Source organism: Callithrix jacchus, chromosome 9, assembly GCF_049354715.1.
Source record: "Callithrix jacchus isolate 240 chromosome 9, calJac240_pri, whole genome shotgun sequence".
In the NCBI taxonomy this organism is placed as follows: Eukaryota; Metazoa; Chordata; class Mammalia; order Primates; family Cebidae; genus Callithrix; species Callithrix jacchus.
This window is the reverse complement of record NC_133510.1, coordinates 2,408,309-2,426,418: the sequence shown is the minus strand read 5'-3', so window position 1 is coordinate 2,426,418 and position 18,110 is coordinate 2,408,309. Positions and strand designations below refer to the sequence as shown.

The 18,110-nt window shown below is 42.8% G+C and overlaps 2 protein-coding genes across 19 annotated transcripts in view; one reads left to right on the top strand and one right to left on the bottom strand.

Annotated features, from left to right (window-relative positions):
• Nucleotides 1–2,664, bottom strand: part of PFKM (phosphofructokinase, muscle) — a 52,115-nt gene extending 49,451 nt beyond the window's left edge. For 2 of the 14 annotated variants that reach the window (XM_078338192.1, XM_078338197.1), the window contains exons 1-2: nt 2,496–2,664; nt 10–100 (exon numbers count right to left, since the gene is read on the bottom strand). In XM_078338192.1, the coding sequence (XP_078194318.1) occupies nt 10–100; nt 2,496–2,504 (100 nt within the window). In that variant the 5' untranslated portion in view covers nt 2,505–2,664. Of the gene's footprint in view, nt 1–9; nt 101–1,187; nt 1,777–2,105 lie in introns of those variants that run through there. The other 12 variants (XM_078338194.1, XM_078338201.1, XM_078338193.1 and 9 more) reach the window with 9 other exon arrangements.
• The window catches only part of SENP1 (SUMO specific peptidase 1), a 68,180-nt gene continuing 51,439 nt past the window's right edge, over nt 1,370–18,110 (top strand). For 3 of the 5 annotated variants that reach the window (XR_013522440.1, XM_035255177.3, XM_017975786.4), the window contains exons 1-4: nt 1,866–2,513; nt 6,583–6,630; nt 10,033–10,148; nt 11,701–11,785. Coding sequence is in view for 4 of the 5 variants with exons in the window: in XM_035255177.3 (XP_035111068.1) it covers nt 6,627–6,630; nt 10,033–10,148; nt 11,701–11,785 (205 nt within the window). In the remaining variant the exon portion in view is untranslated. Of the gene's footprint in view, nt 1,553–1,795; nt 2,514–6,582; nt 6,631–10,032; nt 10,149–11,700; nt 11,786–18,110 lie in introns of those variants that run through there. The other 2 variants (XM_009003220.5, XM_002752092.7) reach the window with 2 other exon arrangements.

The following is an 18,110-nucleotide window of genomic DNA, read 5'->3' as shown; positions in this document are numbered from 1 at the left end:
CGTTGGTACCTGTTCTCTGACGAGTCCTGACTAATTGGCGAGACTGAATCACACACATGAAAAATTTCAGATGAAACTCGTCTTTATGCATGGCTGTCTCCTAGAAAGAGAGACAGAGTTTAATCCAAATGAACAGAGTTGTGGAATAAGATGTCAGTGACTGACATGGAACAGCTATGCTTAATGCTACTAGGCCTCAGGACTTGACAATACGTAAGTATCAACATATGGGGCGACACAATGTACTTTGAGATATTTGATAGGGCAGGAACTCAGCAAGCTGCTAAGAGTATTAGAAAGGCATGGGCCTCCAGAAACTGCCCTTCTTCAAGCCTGAGCTCAGACTGTGCCTGTGGCTGTGGTATGAGTGTAAAGGACCTACTGAGGGGGGATTTCTCTGAGACTTCTACAGGACCTGGGTCCAGAGGCCTGCCAAGCTGAGGTGTTTGACAAACAGTCTGAATGAGCAAACATATTTCTTCTCATTCTTTTTATTTTTTATTTTTGAGACGTTGTCTCGTTCTGTTGCACAGGCTGGAGTGCAATGGGCATTCTCGGCTCACCGCAACCTCCGTCTCCCGGGTTCTAGCAATTCTCCTGCCTCAGCCTCCCAAGTAGCTGGGAATACAGGTGCGTGCCACCAAGCCCGGCTAAGTTCCGTATTTTTTTTTTTTTTTTTTTGGAGACAGAGTCGTGATCTGTCGCCAGGCTGGAGTGAAGTGGCGCAATCTCGGCTCACTGCAACTCCACCTCCTGGGTTCAGGCAATTCTCCTGCCTCAGCCTCCCAAGTAGCTGGGACTACAGACGTGCGCCATCACGCCTAGCTAATTTTTGTATTTTTTAGTAGAGACCGGGTTTCACCACGTTGGTCAGGCTGGTCTTGAACCCTTGACCTCATGATTTGCCCGCCTCAGCCTCCCAAAGTGCTGGGATTACAGATGTGAACCACCGTGACTGACTTCTTCCCATTATTTTCTTTTAGAAAGTATGGCAGATTTCAGGTTAATCAATGAGACCTAGGAACAACCAAGCCCTTCAGAGGTCACAGGTGATTCCTGGTTCCTTCCCTATCTCTACCCAGAAAAGCAGATCTCTGGTGGACTCCCAGTAGCTTTCCTCACAGCCCTGCCTATGTTTCAAATCCCTCCAGAGTTCTGGAAGGTTCTACATCTTGCCAGAGCCTAACCTCATCCGTCCCCAAGCAGCTTTCTCTTTTTTGTATGCTGGTCCATCAAGCATGAGGTGGTGCAGAGCAGAACTGCCAGTTAAGAAACTTGCTTCCGAGTCTTAGATGCGACATGCATTTAAAACCCTTGGGAAATCACTTCTCTGAACCCGGTTAAGACCATAAACTATCTCCAATAACCTGTACAAGCGCTAACGTTCTGTGATTCTCAACAGCACACGAGATAGCCTGACATCGATTTAGATCTCAGGTCTCCATCTGTCGGGGGAAGCCACGGGTTTCCGCAGATCTGGGGCCGCAGCGAAAAGCTGCCATAGAAACTGGAACGCAAGCAAAACTCGCCGAGCGGAACCAGAAGGAGGCGGGTAAGGGAGCTGAGGGAACAGAGAAAAGCATAGGACGAAGGGCTCACTAACAGTATTCCGGGCGCGAGAAAGCGAAAAGGCCCAGACTGAAAAGGGAACTGAGAAATTACGACTCGTCTTAAATGCTCCCTTGACTTCTGGGGACTTGCCACACCGCGCAGGCGTCCCACTGGTCCTTAGCTCTGCTCTTTGACCTCCTGCCCCAACCCCCTTCCTCCGCAGCCACCGAACGGCTCTTCCGGTGCTGTGAAGGCGGTTCCGGTTCGCGGCGGTTCCCGGGTTTTGCGTTCCGCGCCCGGCCGGAAACCCCTTCGCATGGCAGCCGGTTCCGGTTCGGTGAGTGGCGGCGGGAAGCTGGGGGAGGGGTGAGGATGGAGGGAACCTGGGCCAGGAGGCTGTGTCGGACCCGGTCCGCCGGCCCGGACTGGACTGGGCGGAAGCGAGGAGCACTGTGGGGCCGGCGCCTTTACCTCTGCCCCGCCCCCTGGGACCACCTCCCCTCCCCCCTGCTGTCCGGTGGCCGTGCGGTGGCCGCCGGTGGCCGTTAGGCTACCTGAGGCCCTTCCTTGCGGTCCTCTCTCCCGGGCCGCGGAGAGGCCGTCTCCCAGCCGTTACAACAGGCCCATCCCCGCGCCCTGCCGTACTTGTGGGAAAAGGCCGGTTGGGATTCCGGGGCTTTCCCGCCAGAGCAGGGTCTTGCGTAGGGAGAGCTGCTTTCCCCGGGAAGCTCGGCCGTCTACGCTGCCGGCTTCACCTCCCGCCTTCCTTGAGACCTGAGTGGTATTTCCGGACTCCCCCTGCGCCCCACGTAAACATTTCTCCAACTCTCTTGCTCTGTGGTGTCTCCCTGAGCGGTGCTACCGCTGGTGCCACCAGCAGAAAGACACGGCCGGACCCTCCTGCTCAGGTTATGAAGATCCCCTTCACGGCCCCAGTGGCTTACCTGGCTCATCGCCTCCGGGTAATTCCCTGGAACCGGCCCCCTGGGTGCACCCGAACGTGGTCCTGGATATGCGCCTCGTTTCCCTTCCCTCGAGCTTGGGGATTTCTGTTTATCGGTGTCTGTGCAGTATTTCCACTATCTGGCTGGCATCACTTGCTCCTTTATCACTGTCAAGTCAGCCTCGTTAAAGTCATTTTACTTCGTCTTTGGTACACATTATACTTGGAGTGGTGGTGATTCTTGTAATATTCACATAAAGCCTTTTATCTACTACCAACGATTTCACTGAGGGTCTTTGTTGTAATGGGTTATTCTGGACGGATTAGAGCACATCGTCTCCTAAATCTTTATCGTTCATAAAAATAATTTGTGTTTCAACTCGTGTTGAAATACAGATTACCCTGACTTTGAAATTACAGTTACACTGAAACTTTAATCATCTCTTTAAGGATGATCCCTTAACCTACTTCCACTCTACAACCCCCCACCCGCCCCCTTTATTTTTCTTCTTTAGTACCTTTTAGGAAGTCTTATTCTTTTTTTTCTTTTTTTTTTTTGAGACAAAGTTTCGCTCTCGTTACCCAGGCTGCAGTGCAATGGCGCCATCTCGGCTCACCGCAACCTCCGCCTCCTGTGTTCAGGCAATTCTCTTGCCTCAGCCTCCTGAGTAGCTGGGATTACAGGCACGCGCCACCATGCCCAGCTAATTTTTTGTATTTTTAGTGGAGACGGGGTTTCACCGTGTTGACCAGGATGGTCTCGATCTCTTGACCTCGTGATCCACCCGCCTCGGCCTCCCAAAGTGCTGGGATTACAGGCTTGAGCCACCGCGCCCAGCCCAGGCTTATTCATTTTTAACTGACTTCAATTCATTACCCCAGTTGCAAAGACGGTCTTCGTATCACTCATCTAACGAGCTGTCTGGAGGGAGTAGATGGATGCAAAAACAGGTTCTGCTACTTCTGGCTAAGGGCATGCAGTTGTTGACTACGCCTTTGGAAATCTGTCTTTTTCTTCCGAACTTCTTCTTCTATCAATCGTACTAGCTCTGCTGTCTTGCTGTATCTGTTTACGGATCTGGCTTTCCCTACTAGACAGTGAGCTTCTCAGTGGCAGGGACGCTCTCTTAATCATTTTTGTATTCCCAGCACCCTGCACGTAGTTGGTGCACAGTAAATGAATATGTATGAAAAAATTTGAATACTTAGGGTTTACTGTGTTAGAGTGTTAAGGTGTTTAAGGTGTTAGAGTCTGATTGGGAGAGATTACATGTAAAGATAGAGGGGAAGAAATAACCTCAAGCACATGATGATACAGTACAACTGTTGTACACATAACTTTTTCAGAACTTGGAAAAGGGTGATTTCACGTGATTGCTTTCATACCCTTCTCATGTCATAAATTCTGCTCACCACATCTTGGTCTTGGATAAAGCTAACATTAGCTCAATATATATTTTCTAGTAACTTCATTTCAGCCCTGAACATTGTCTTTTATAATCCCCTTTGCATGTGTGTAAGACTGTAAATGTGTCACCGCAGTTGTCAAGCCTGATCTTTTTTGTTCTTTCAGATTTCCCTTCACCTTGTGTTCAGCTACTAACCCGACTTCATCTGAATGACTGTAACTGCTTATGTTCTTCCAGGAAATCAAATGACCAGTGTGTACGAGGAAGTGAATTATTAGGATACTTTTTTTTTAAAAGAAAAGATTTTTCAGTTGCAGGAATTTAGTGGCATCAGAGGTTCCAGATTCAACATTTTCATGGAGAATCTTGGGGTAAAATATTCCTTCTCCCAGTGTAACTGCAGGTGGCGAAAGGAATGTACCATAAGCACACTGAAGAAGCTGGATGTATTTGTATTAAAATATAAATGTGGGGCTTTATTTAAAATCAAAAATCAGTGTGGATTCCCCAGGGTTAGTGAGGGATTACTTTTGGATTGCCAGTGTGTATGAATCTTTGAGGCTGTGTTGAAGGATTTGAAGTTGTACGATGTTTGAAATGTGCACTTTCCCTGGAGTCAGGATACATGGATTCTTATATTCTTTTTGCCCCATCTTTGTGATTTCAGGCAAGTCACTTAACCTCTCTGGATATAATCTGTAGAATTCTTTGAATTTCTAGCTTCCTTTTCTTTTCACATCTGTCTCAACAAAATGCAGGGAGATTAACGTGGGATTATTCTGTTGGGCACCAGGCTTTCAAATTGGTATTCTTCTTAATATTTTTTTTTTTTTTGAGAGGGAGTTTCACCCTTGTTACCCAGGCTGGAGTGCAATGGCGCGATCTCGGCTCACCGCAACCTCCACCTCCTGGGTTCAGGCAATTCTCCTGCCTCAGCCTCCTGAGTAGCTGGGATTACAGGCACGCGCCACCATGCCCAGCTAATTTTTTGTATTTTTAGTAGAGACGGGGTTTCACCACATTGACCAGAATGGTCTCGATCTCTTGACCTCGTGATCCACCCGCCTTGGCCTCCCAAAGTGCTGGGATTACAGTCATGAGCCACCGCGCCCGGCCTTCTTCTTAATATTTAAAAAAAAAAGGCTAGCGATGACAAAGCAACCTTAAAGAGTAAAATGTCAAAAAAAAAGTGTTGCTAATATATTGGTTGATATGATTTTTTCCCCCTTAACCCCCTTAATCTGGAACCCGGGGGATTCTACTCTGTTAAAGAAGAAGGAAGGAGAAAGAATACCTAAAGAATTTTTAGATAAAGAAGCCTTTTAAGTTGAGCATTTGAAAATATATTTGAAGCCTAAATCTAAGGCTTAAATTCTTTAGGGCTCCTCCCTGGTAAGAGGAGGTAATCAGATAATTACTCTACTTAGTCTATAGCTATGCCAAGAGAACTTTAAGCAGCCTTTCTCTCTGTGAGTTTCATTACTGTGACCACAAAGAATGCCTATTATCGTCATCCAGTCTCATGAATACATTGAAGCCCTAGGATTGCTATGTAGTTGATGTAGTGTAGTGCTTGATATTTTAAAAAATATGGTTATAAGATTATAAATATATATAGGTGTGACTATTATCATCCCTAGTGTCTTCCTCCTCTTGGAAATCTCCGAAGACCATATGTGCTAGAGATATGTTTATTAACCTAGTTCCAAATAGTTTGGTTTTTGTTTTGGAGACCCTTCATTCTGTTGCCCAGGCTGGAGTGCAGTGGTGGTATCTCGGCTCACTGCAACCTCTGCTTCCCGGATTCAAGCAATTCTCCTGTCTCAGCCTTCTGAGTAGCTGGTACTACAGGTGCTCACCACCACACCTGGCTAATTTTTGTATTTTTAGTAGATGATTTCACTGTGTTGGCCAGGCTGGCCTTGAACTCCTGACCTCAAGTGATCCGCCCTCCTTGGCCTCCCAAAGTGTTGGGATTACAAGCGTGAGCCACCATGCCTGGCCAGCAGTTTGGTTTTAACATCTTTATTTTGTGGAAAAAGTGGATACATCAGAGGAAACAGTAATTTTTATATAGGCAAAGGAGCTTCGGTTTGTAGCAGTTTGATTGATGATTGAGGGGAAGTACTTTGTACTACTGCAAAGCAGTCCTTGATTGTCATTAGGTATCAAGTCACTGAGTAAGAAAAGTCTCAATAGGACCATCACAAAGTCTCTCACTTGTTTATGAAGTGATTTAGCGTGAGGTAATAGAACAATGGATTGGGAAGAATTTCTAGGTTGTAATTTCAATGTAGTTGCTAACATTGTGACTTTATGCAAACCGCCCAGTCTCTTAAGGGTTGGCTCTCCCAACTTGCTTCTTGCTTTAATAATCTGTGATTCCGTGGGTAGTCTGTAATTGCTGTTTAATTTAGCACAGGTTGCAGAAATGTTTGGAAGTACCTCAAGCTAGTTTTAGTTTTTCCATCAAGTCAACTCTTTGCACCTTAGATTTTTCTTTTCTTTTTTTTTTTTTGCACCTTAGATTTTTCTCCGCTAAGAACACAAACATTGGAAACCAGAAAAAAAGAAAAAGAAAAAAAAAAGAACACAAATGTTACTTCTACTGGCTGCACCCTCTAAAATTAAGTGAAGTGTTTCAGTGTGTAATTTTTCTGTTTTTGTCTTCTTTTATAGGACTTTGTATCTTTGCTAAAGTCAGTGATGTGAAAAGACTTGAAATGGGTAAGACTAGTTGTTGAATCCTGTTAGCTACTCTTATTGGTTAAGCTGGAGTGAAAGAATGGGTTTTCCTAACATTTTCAGTATTTTTATCTTTGTGCTTAATAATAATTTTGTGAGAGATCTTGATCCTAATTATGTGATACTGTATACCAAATACAATTATCTTCTGGTTAGAACATCGTTTATGTACTCATTTAGGAGTATTATCTCAATGATTGTATTGAAAAAGCCAAATATACCCAAACAAACATCTGCTATGTACTAGACCCTGTTCTAAGTATTTAAAATATATTAGTCCATTTAATCCTCACAACCATCTTACAAGGATACTTGTATCCCTATTATATCAATAAGGAAACTGAGACAGAGTTAAGAAGCCTGCCTAGAGTCGTGTACTATAACTGGCAGAGCCAGGATTTAAACCTAGGCACTCTGGTTTCAGGGTTCCTGTTCTTTTTTTTTTTTCTTGAGATGGAGTCTTACTCTGTCAACCAGGCTGGAGTATAGTGGTACAATTTCAGCTCACTGTAACCTCTGCCTCCTGGTTTCAAGCAGTCCCCCTGCCTCAGCCTCCCAAGTAGCTAGGATTACAGCCATGTGCCAATGTGTCAGGTTAATTTTTGTATTTTCAGTAGTGATGAGGTTTCACCATGTTGGCCAGGCTGGTCTCAAACTCCTGACCTCACATGATCTGCCTGCCTTGGCCTCCCACAGTGCTGGGATTACAGGGGTGAGCCATCATGCCCAACTAAGAGTTCTTGTTCTTTAGTACTATGTTTTTTTGTTTTGTTTTGTTTTTTTTATTTTTATTAAGACGGGGTTTTACCGGGTTGGTCAGGCTGGTCTTGAACTCCCAACCTCAGGTGATCTGCCCACCTTGGCCTCCAAAGTGCTTGGATTGCAGGTGTGAGCTGACACGCCCAGCCTAGTACAATGTTATACTGACTTCTGAATGATAAATAATTTGATTAATGTAAGTATTCTATTTCATTTAGCTAGTGTTACTGAGAATTAATTGTGAGTAGAACATTTTTCAGTATGTCATTTATAGTACTTTATGTCTCTAAAGGGGACCACTATAAGGTGAGGACTAGTAGCCAATTTAGGAATAAGTTGAAAAATCTATACACTTAGATCTTATAGCATCTCACATGTTCCTTTTACATTCACATTAGCGTTCTCTATTCTGTGTTTTCCTTTTCCTTAGTCTGCCTTCTCCTTCCCTGTTCATTTGCTTCTATTTTCTCTCATTGCTGATATCAGTGTAAGTCATTGAGTTGCTACCCTTATTATTTCTATTTTAGCTAGCAAAGTTATCAAAAATGATTCTAAAGTAAGATTGCGCCATAATGTTATAGTTATTGAGCTGATAGCTGTTAAGAGCAATATGAATAAAATTATGCTTTTTAAAAAGTTTTCAGGTGGATGATGATTATTATTTTTGAGACAGAATCTCACTCTCTTGCCTAGGCTTGAGTGCAGAGGTTCGGCTCACTCCAGCCTCCGCTTCCTGGGCTCAAACGATTCTCATGCTTCAGCCTCCCAAGTAGCTGGGATTACAGGCATGTAGTACTATGGCTGGTGTATTTTTAGTAGAGATGGGGTTTCGCCATGTTGGCCAGGCTGGTCTCAAACTCCTGGCCTCAAGTAAGTGATCCACCTGCCTCAGCCTCCCAAAGTGCTGGGATTACAGATATGAGCCACCACACCTCTCAGGTGGATTCTTATTAAAGCACTTTTTTGTGTTAAACAGGAAGTAAACCAATGTTAACAGTGTTTGTTACTGAATGGTGAAATTTTACCCCCAATTTTTTTATATTTAAAATTTTTTCTGTAGTTAAAACACTTAAAAAGTTTCTTTTGGGAACATTTTTGTTTTTCTTTCTTTTTTTTTTTTTTTTTTTTTTTTGAGATGGAGTCTCACTCTGTAGCCCAGGCTGGAGTGCAGTGGCGTGATCTCAGCTCACTGTGACCTCCAACTCCTGGGTCCCTGTTCAAGCAATTCTCCTACTTCAGCCACCGAAGTAGCTGGGATTACAGGCACAAGCCACCATGCCCAGCTAATTGTTGTTTTTTTTAGTAGAGATGGGGTTTCGCCATGTTGGCCAGTCTGGTCTTGAACTCCTGACCTCATGATCTGCCTGCCTCGGCCTCCCAGAATGCTGGCATTACAGGTGTGAGCCACGGCGCCCGGCCTCTTTTTGTTTTTTTGTTTTTTTTTAGAGGCAGGGTCTCACACTGTCACCCAGGCTGGAGTGTAGTAGTGACCCCGTCATGGCTCACTGGAGTCTTAACCTCCCCAGCCTCAGATGATCCTCCAGCTCAGCCTCTCAGCCTTCTGAATATCTGGGATTACAGGCATGCACAACCACGTCTGGCTAATGATTTTTTTTGTTTAATAGAGACAAGATTTCGCCGTATCACCCAGGCTGGTTTCGAGCTCCTGGGCTCAAGGCATCTGCCCATCTCGGCCTCCCAAAGTGCTAGGATTACAGGCGTGAGCCATCTTGCCTGGCCCTATTATTTTTAAAGCTTTAAATTAGGATGTTTTTATATGTGTACAAGTTTTGAACTGTTTGGTAGATGGCCTCAAATGATTTCAAATGACCCAGTTTTGGCACATGGACCTCTTGACAATGACATTATGAGATTTTTGCCATTGGTCAGCTATGAAAGAGGGATTTTATTTGACTGTAGAGTTGTTCTTTGAGGTTCTTTTTGTCTTTTTGCTTGTTTTTTAGACACTGGGTCTCCCTCTGTCTCTTAGGCTGGGACAGAGTGCAGTGTGACAACAGCTCACTGTAAATTTGAACTCCTGGGCTCAAGGCAGTCCTCCTGCCTCAGCTTCCCGAGTAGCTGAGACTGCAGACACAAGCCACACTGGCTGGCTAATTTTTTTTTTTGAGATGGAATTTTTCTCATTTCTCAGCCTGGAGTGCAATGGCGTGATCTTGGCTCACTACAACCTCCACCTCCCAGGTTCAATTGATTCTCCTGCCTCAGCCTCCAGAGTAGCTGGGATTACAGGTGCCCACCACCATGTCCAACTAATTTTTGTATTTTTAGTAGAGATGGGGTTTCACCATGTTGGTCAGGCTGGTCTTGAACTCCTGACCTTGTGATCCGCCTGCCTCAACTTCCCAAAGTGCTGGGACCGCATTCAGCCTACTGGCTAATTTTTAAATTTCTTGTAGAGATAGGGTCTTGCTATGTTCCTTAGATAGATCTTGAACTTATGGCCTCAAACAATCCTCCTGCCTCAGCCTCTCAAAGTGCTGGGATTATGGGCGTGAGGCACCTTGCCCGCCTGGGAATTGTTTTTATTAGGTGAAAAGATTGGTTCATAGCAAAAACGTTATTGAAGAATTATGTGACTTGAACTAATCCAGACTCTCTCCCCAGATGATACTGCTGATAGGGTGAGGATGGATGCTGGAGACGTGACTTTAGTGAACCACAACTCCATATTCAAAACCCACCTCCTGCCAGAGGACCAGCTTTCACTTTCTGACCAGCAGGTTAGGACCTATTTTCTTTGTTTAATTAATTAATTATTTGGCTGATCATAAGTTTTCATCTTACATAGTTGAAATGCCACACTCAAAAATACAAGCATAGATATAAACTTTTTAGAATAATTTTAGTGTTTGGAATTTTGCTCATGTATTAAAATTAAGAAAGTTAAGACAAGATAGGCTGTGTATGAGTTCTTTGAGAACAGTACCTTTTAGAAAACTTATTGTCTCTGAATTTTAAAATTACTTATACACAGATCAGTGTTCTTTTAAACTAGTGCTTAAAATTGCTGAGCCTTAAATGGGGGAGAAATGTGAAAACATACAGCAACTCTGAGATGTCTGTGCCATAATGCTTGGTTTCTCAAGGTCTGGTTCAGGACCAGCAGCATCCACATTACTTGGGAGGTTGGTAGAAATGCAGACTCTCAGGCTTTACCCCATATGACTGAATCAGAATCTGTATTTTAAAAACATCCTCATTTGATATATATGCACACGAAAATGTAGGGAATCACTGTTAGTGAAAGTCTATCCCAGTAGGACAGCCATTAGTAATTTGGATGTGTGGTTCTTTCCTAAGTATAATAGGTTGTTTAGCATCTATGACCCCTAGGCACGAAATACCTGTAGCATCAACCCCCCATAATCATTTTAATATTTCATATATATCCACACATTTTCAGATATGTACTCAGGGCACAGCACCACCTCTGATTAAGAACTGTATCTGTAAAGTTATCAAGAGAGTCAAAACCAGATTGATTTTCCCAACCTTTTTAATATGTGTTATAGCTAGCTTTCAGAGAGAATATCCTAAATACGTACATACTTTCTGCTGAACGTTCTTGGAATTCAGTTGTATAACAGATATTTTGCCGGTTTTTTTCTTGAAGCCTGAATCATTTCATTAGATTGTCTATGTGTTTTACTTGCTTATTAGTATGTAGTACTAATAATTATAATATGTAAATATAATTAATTATATTGAGTTCTGAAACAGTCTTATTTCTGCTATAGTCTTCATTTATTTAGAGACGCGCGGTCTTTCCACGTTGTCCATTGCTAGTCTTGAACTCTTTGGCTCAAGTGATCCTTCTGCCTCAGCCTTGCAAAGTGCTGGGATTATAGGCGTGAGCCACTGCACCTGGCCTATAGTCTTTTTTAATGATACATTTTTCCCAGTATATGTTTTTATTTCATTTTATTGTAAAAAATGTGACTTGGCTGGGTGCGGTAGCTCATGGCTATAATTCCAGCACTTTGGGAGGCGAAGATGGGTGGGTCACCTGCGGTCTAGAGTTCGAGACCACCCTGGCTAACATGGTAAAACCCATCTCTACTAAAAATACAAAAATTAGCCAGTCATGGTGGCATATACCTGTAATCCCAGCTACTCAGGAGGCTGAGGCAGGAGAATCACTTGAACTCAGGAGATGGAGGTTGCAGTGAGCGAAGATCGTGCCATTGCACTCCAGCCTGGGCGACGAGAGTGAGACTTCATCTCAAAAAAAAACAAAAAAGTGACTTAAGAAAAATCTTCTGCTTTGTTTAGATTTTATCTTCCAGGCAAGGACATTTGGACCGATCTTTTACATGTTCCACAAGAAGTACAGCTTATAATCCAAGCTATTACTCAGGTATGACACGTTACTTGGAGTCAAGGAACTTTATACTTTTTGGATTTCTTCATAGCATATCGTTTATGTTTATCATCTCGAAAAGGAAAAACACTGTCAAAAACAAGATGGTATTGTCTCCACTAAATGTCACTTGAATGGCTTTGTGTGTGTGTGATTGCTATGGACTTTACTGATTTAGTCTCAACCAAATACTAGTTTTTTATGGGAAAGTGTTTTGAGAATCGAATCTGACTGTCCATTATGCCATTGTAAAAAGCAATACAGCTTTGTTTTTGACTTTTCTTGGGGATATGTGGATGTGATATGGGCAAAGTGTGTTTGTTTTGCATTAATTTAAACCACAGAGCTAGTTTTATTTCTGTTCTGCTTGAAACCGTGAAACCTGAAAATTTATTTCTTCCTAAGCTTGTCCTTCTTTCAGGGCAGGGAATGTTAACTATGGGTTTCTCTCTAGCACCTGCCACAGCCATATGCTTGCATATTCAAGGGCTTGCCTGTTTAACTTGTGATCCATGACAGAAGTCAGCATCCTCTAGGCTGTTCTTATCCTGTGGCCTGCCTGACTTATCATCTGCCCTCTACTAAGATTTGGACTTCCAAGGGTCTTCTGCCTCTGCCTTGGGAAACTAAGAGTTTGATTGGTTAGCCTTCTGGCAGTAGGACTCAGGAAGTTTAAAGTAGTCTTCCCAGGTCTTTTTACTCCTCATGCTTCTATCTCCTTGCTTTACCACAATATGGGAGTACTAGTTATACCTCTGAAACTGCTTTAATAGGATTTTTTTTCTTTTTTTGAGATGGAGTCTCCCTGTGTTGTTGCCCAGGCTCAAGTGCAGTGGTGTGATCTTGGCTCACTGCAACCTTCGTCTCTCGGATTCAAGCAATTCTCCTGCCTCAACCTCCCTGGTAGCTGGGATTACAGGTGCCTCACCACACCCAGCTAACTTTTGTAATTTTAGTAGAGATGGGGTTTCATCATGTTGGCCAGGCTGGTCTGAAACTCTTGACCTCAAGTGATCTGCCTGCCTCTGCCTCCCAATATGCGGGGATTACAGGTGTGAGCCACTGTACCTAGCCGGACTTTTATAAGGATAAACTGGAATGCAAATAATAATTATTCTTGTTATTTGGCTTCCTTAGGATTCTTTGTCAGGAAGATGATATCTCCTCCCCTAAAAAGTCATTAGTATGATGCTCTCTTAAATTTATACTATATTTAAATGTGACTTAAGTGGGTGATACTTGATCTACCCTGGGCACTAGACTTCCATAGTATGTGCATAATTTGTATAGAAAAATCAATTTTCTCAGAAAGTAACTCTACTACCATTATTATTGAGAAGGCTTTTTTGATGAACAGGTCTGAAATCTGATTTGATAGCTCATTATTAATGATGGAGGAAGAACAGTTGAATGGTTAATGAAATTAGATGATCAGTATTTCCATTTGAACTCAGGCTGTGTTTGCTTATAATTTCATATGCCAGTTTATCATTGGATAGAATCTCTGCTCTAAGTTAAAACAATTGCTTAATAATAAACAGCTATATGGAAAATTATACTCAGAGTTCCCTTCTTATAAACCAATTCTAATGATTAATTTATTTTTTTTTGAGACAGTCTCTCTCTGTCACCCAGGCTGGAGTGCAGTGATGCGATCTTGGCTCACTGCAACCTCTGCCTCCTGCGTTCAAGTAGTTCTCCTGTTTCATCCTCCCTAGTGGCTAGGATTACAGGCATCCTCCACCATGCCCGGCTAATTTTTGTATTTTTAGTAGGGACGTGGTTTCGCGATGTTGGCTAGATTGTTCTTGAACTCCTGACCTCAGGCGATCCATCCACCTTGGCCTCCCAAAGTGCTGGGATTATAGGCGTGAGCCACTGTGCCTGGCCTATTTTTAATTTTTTTTTTTTTTTTTTTTGAGACAGAGTCTCACTCTGTCTCCCAGGTTGGAGTATGGTGATATGATCACGACTCACTGCAATCTTGACCTCCTGGGCTTAGGCAATTCTTCTGTTTCAGTCTCCCGAGTAGCTGGGACTACAGGTGCATGCCACCATGCCTGGCTAATGTTTGAAAAAGTTATTTATAGAGATGAGGGTTTTGCTTTATTGCACAGGCTGGTTTCAAACTCCTGGGCTCAAGTGATTCTTCTGCCTAGGCCTCCCAAAGTGCTGAGATTACAGGTATGAGCCACTGCACCCCATCTAATTCAACTCTTATTTAACTCAAATCTCTGTAGTCTCTTCTGATTATCTATATGTACATACATAGTTTACATTGTATGATTTAACACATGTAATCTTTTTTAACTCAGTTTTTTTTTTATTTTAATTCTTTTTTAGAACAGGGTCTCAGTCTGTTGCCCTGGCTAGAGTGCAGTGGTGCCATGACAGCTCACTGCAATCTCAGCCTCCTGGGCTGTGATCCTTCCACCTCAGCCCCCTGAGTAGCTGGAACTACAGGTGCATGCCACCACGCTTAGCTAATTCTTGTATTTTTTGGTAGAGATGGAGTTTCGCCATATTTTCCAGGCTGATAGTTTTAGTTTTTCATCTGATAGCATGTTCTTTTTTTTAAAAAATCATTTTCTGCTGATTCATGGAATTGATATGCACATCTATACAGTTCTTTATGTGTAATTCCAAAACAAAAACCTCTGAAAACCAAAAAATTTTTGACAACTCATCTGGTTTCAAAACCTGACCTGAGGCTGGGTGTGATGGCTCATGCCTGTTATCCCAACACCTGGGAAGGCCAAAGCAGGTGGATCAACAGAAGTCAGGCGTTCTGAGACCAGCCTGGCCAACGTGGTGAAACCCCATCTCTGCTAAAAACACAAAAATTAGCTGGGTGTTTTGGAGGACACCTGTAATCCCAGCTACTTGGGAGGCTGAGGCAGGAGAATCACCTGAACTCAGGAGGGGGAGGTTACAGTGAGCTGAGATCATGCCATTGCACTCCAGCCTCGGTGACTGAGTGAGACTGCATCTCCAAAAAAAAAAATACCTGACCTGAATTCAATTCATTACTTGAACTGACATGAAGCTGTTGATATTTTGTTTTTTAAATTCCTGTAAAAATGAGTATTTTCATATTTTGCTGCAGGTAACATGTTTGATTAGAGAGTACTGTTAGAGATGATACTTGAAGTTGTTACCTAATATACTAGGTTATCTTTCTAAAATTCCTAAAATTTAAAATTTGGATATAGAACTGGACTCAAGCATTTGATTTGGGATAATGGGCGTGGGCCTTAATTTGCTTCGTTATTTTCCCCGTGGTTTAGGTGCACATTTACCCTTACGATTTTTAGCTATTGTTAATAACATGGCTTAAAAGCATTGGTATATAGAGTTTTTTTCTTCTAAGTGTCAGTAAACCCTTGATATTCATAAAAAAATATATCTAAGATTATCTTAAATCCTAATATTTGGCCAGATTCCTTAGTTTTCTACTCAAGTTACATGATTGTCGAGAGTTGTATTTTTCTTATGTTTATCCTCATGCCACAAGTTGATTCTCATATCCACAGTCTTACACTAAAGCTTTATCTCACTTGAGCACCTTTTTTTGGAAAAGAATTATTTCATAACAGTTATGTGATGATGATTAGAGAATAACAACAGTGAATAATAAAGTCATACTGAAATGGGGATACTGGATCACGTATTAGACTCATTCTCTAAATTAGTCACAGCTTGAAGCAGAGAACTCACATTTGTACCTCTAACAAATTTCATCTAGTCCCTGATCAAACAAGCTTATGGCATGTCACAGACCTCAAAGGTCACTTTCTAAAAATCGAATTTTATATCTGATTGTCAATGGTCTATATACTTTTTTCTTATAATGAAGTATTGAATTAAAACCTACTTTTGTTTAGGCATGGTGGCTCACACCTGTAATCCCAGCACTTTGGGAGGCTGAAGTGGGCGGATCATGAGGTCAAGAGATGGAGACCATCCTGGCCAACATGGTGAAACCCCGTCTCTACTAAAAATACAAAAGTTGCTGGGCATAGTGGCACACACCTGTAGTTCCAGCTACTCGGGAGGCTGAGGCGGGAGAATTGATTGAACCTGGGAGGTGGAGGTTGCAGTGAGCTGAGATCGTGCCACTGCACTCCAGCCTGATCAACAGAGCAAGACTCCATCATAAAAAACAAACAACCAAACTACTTTTTATTGTGGACTTAAAAAAAACTTCTTCCTCTTTCCACATCCATTCCAATTCTGCTCTCTCCTTTGGATATATCCTTTTCTAATAATCACCACATTGATTGCTGTGATCATCACCTTGTGCCTTACCTCTTGATTGGGCTTAACATGGACTCTCAGTCTACCTGCCTTAATCTGCTGATACTGACTTTGTTGGTACTTGTCTTCCCTCGTGCCCTCTGCCCCTTCCTCCACCAGGATGAACATGCCTGTAATCCCAGCTACTCGGGAGGCTGAGGCAGGAGAATTGCCTGAACCCAGGAGGCGGAGGTTGCGGTGAGCCGAGATTGCGCCATTGCACTCCAGCCTGGGTAACAAGAGCGAAACTCCGTCTCAAAAAAAAAAAAAAAAAAAAGACTTTAGGATCTAGGATCTAGAACTTCTTTATTGCTTTATTGGATTGACCTCTGTAGATCAAGCTTTAAAAAAATCTGCTTCTCAAAGCACTGAAGATTAGGGTATTAGAAACATTGACTTTGTTTTTAAATAAAGTTTTAAATACTCTGTTGCAGTTTAGTTTGTTTCAGTAAAAACCTTTACGCCCCTGTAATCCCAGTACTCTGGGAGGACAAGGTGGGAGGATCACTTGAGCCCAGGAGTTGGAGACCAGCCCAGGCAGTGTATTGAGACCCTGTCTTTACAAACAATAAAAATAAATTACCTGGGCATGGTGACATGCACCTGCAGTCCCAGCTACTGAGGCAGCTGAGGTGGGAGGATCTCTTGAGCCTGGAAGGTCAAGGCTGTAGTGAGCCATGATGGTGCCACTGCACTTCAGCATGGGAGACAGAGTGAGACCCTGTCTCAAGGAAAAAAAAAGTTTCACCCTAAACAGAAAAGTAGATTAGGATGCAAAGAAATGATTTTGCTCATGCTTAGAATCATTATCTTTTTCTTTGGAAAATATGTTAAGTTAGGTTTTCAAAATATTTGGTAGGTAAGATGATTGTGACATCCTGCTGTCATCTTAACTACAGTTAACAGGAACTTTGATAGTAGGTAGTTACCTGACACATTCTTTTTTTTCTTTTTGGAGACAGAATCTTGCTCTGTCACCCAGGCTGGACTGCAGTGGCACGATCTTGGCTCACTGTAACCTCCGCCTCCCGGATTCAAGTGATTCTCATGCCTCAGCCTCCCTAGTAACTGGGACTACAGGCATGTGCCACCACGCCTGGATAGTTTTTTGTATTTTTAATGGAAATGGGATTTCACCATGTTGGCTAGGCTGGTGCTGAACTCCTGGCCTCAGGTGATCCACCTGCTTTGGCTTCCCAAAGTGCTGGGATTACAGGCATGAGCTACTGTACCTGGCCTTGACACATTCTTTTTTAATATGAAGTTTATTATATTCATAAAAGTATTGCTTGTTCCTGCAGAAACTTTGTATAGAAAAGTAGAAAACTACCCATCACCCTATCATTAGAACATAAGTACAATTAAATTTTTAGTGTATTTTCTTCTCGTTCTGTGTGTATGTATGTGTACATAATAGGTCATCTTATTTGTGGTATTTTTAACTCTTACAGAAATCAGTGGTGACAGACTATTATGCTAAACCCTCACTATATGTGGCCAGGCACAGGGACTCACCTGTATTATTCCAGTACTTTGCCTTTAGGAGGCCCAGGTGAGGGTATCACCTGAGGCGAGGAGTCCAAGCCCGGCCTGAGCAACATAGTAAAATCCCACCTCCAAAAAACTACAAAAATCAGGCGGACATGGTGGTATGCACCTGTAGTCTCAGCTACTTGGGAGACGGAGTCAGGCAAATTGCTTGAGCTCAGGAGGTCAAGGCTGCAGTGAGCTGTGATTGTGCCACTGCACTTCAGCCAGGGCAACAGGAGGAGACTTTGGCTCAAAAAGAAAAGTATCTGTAGTTTACTCTTGGTCCGTCTCTAACCTTGCTTGATCCCGTCAGCAATAGAGCACTCTTCAGCAATTTCATTGAGTGGGGTTGGAACCACCTCTTTCTGTTTAAACAGACTTGATGATCCTCTGCTTTTTCCCTTGCATTTTAAAGCTGCAATCTCTGTTATATGCCATTGAGAATGCTACTCTGTCTTATCCTTGGTCTCAAATATCACACCTGTTAGGGTAATTT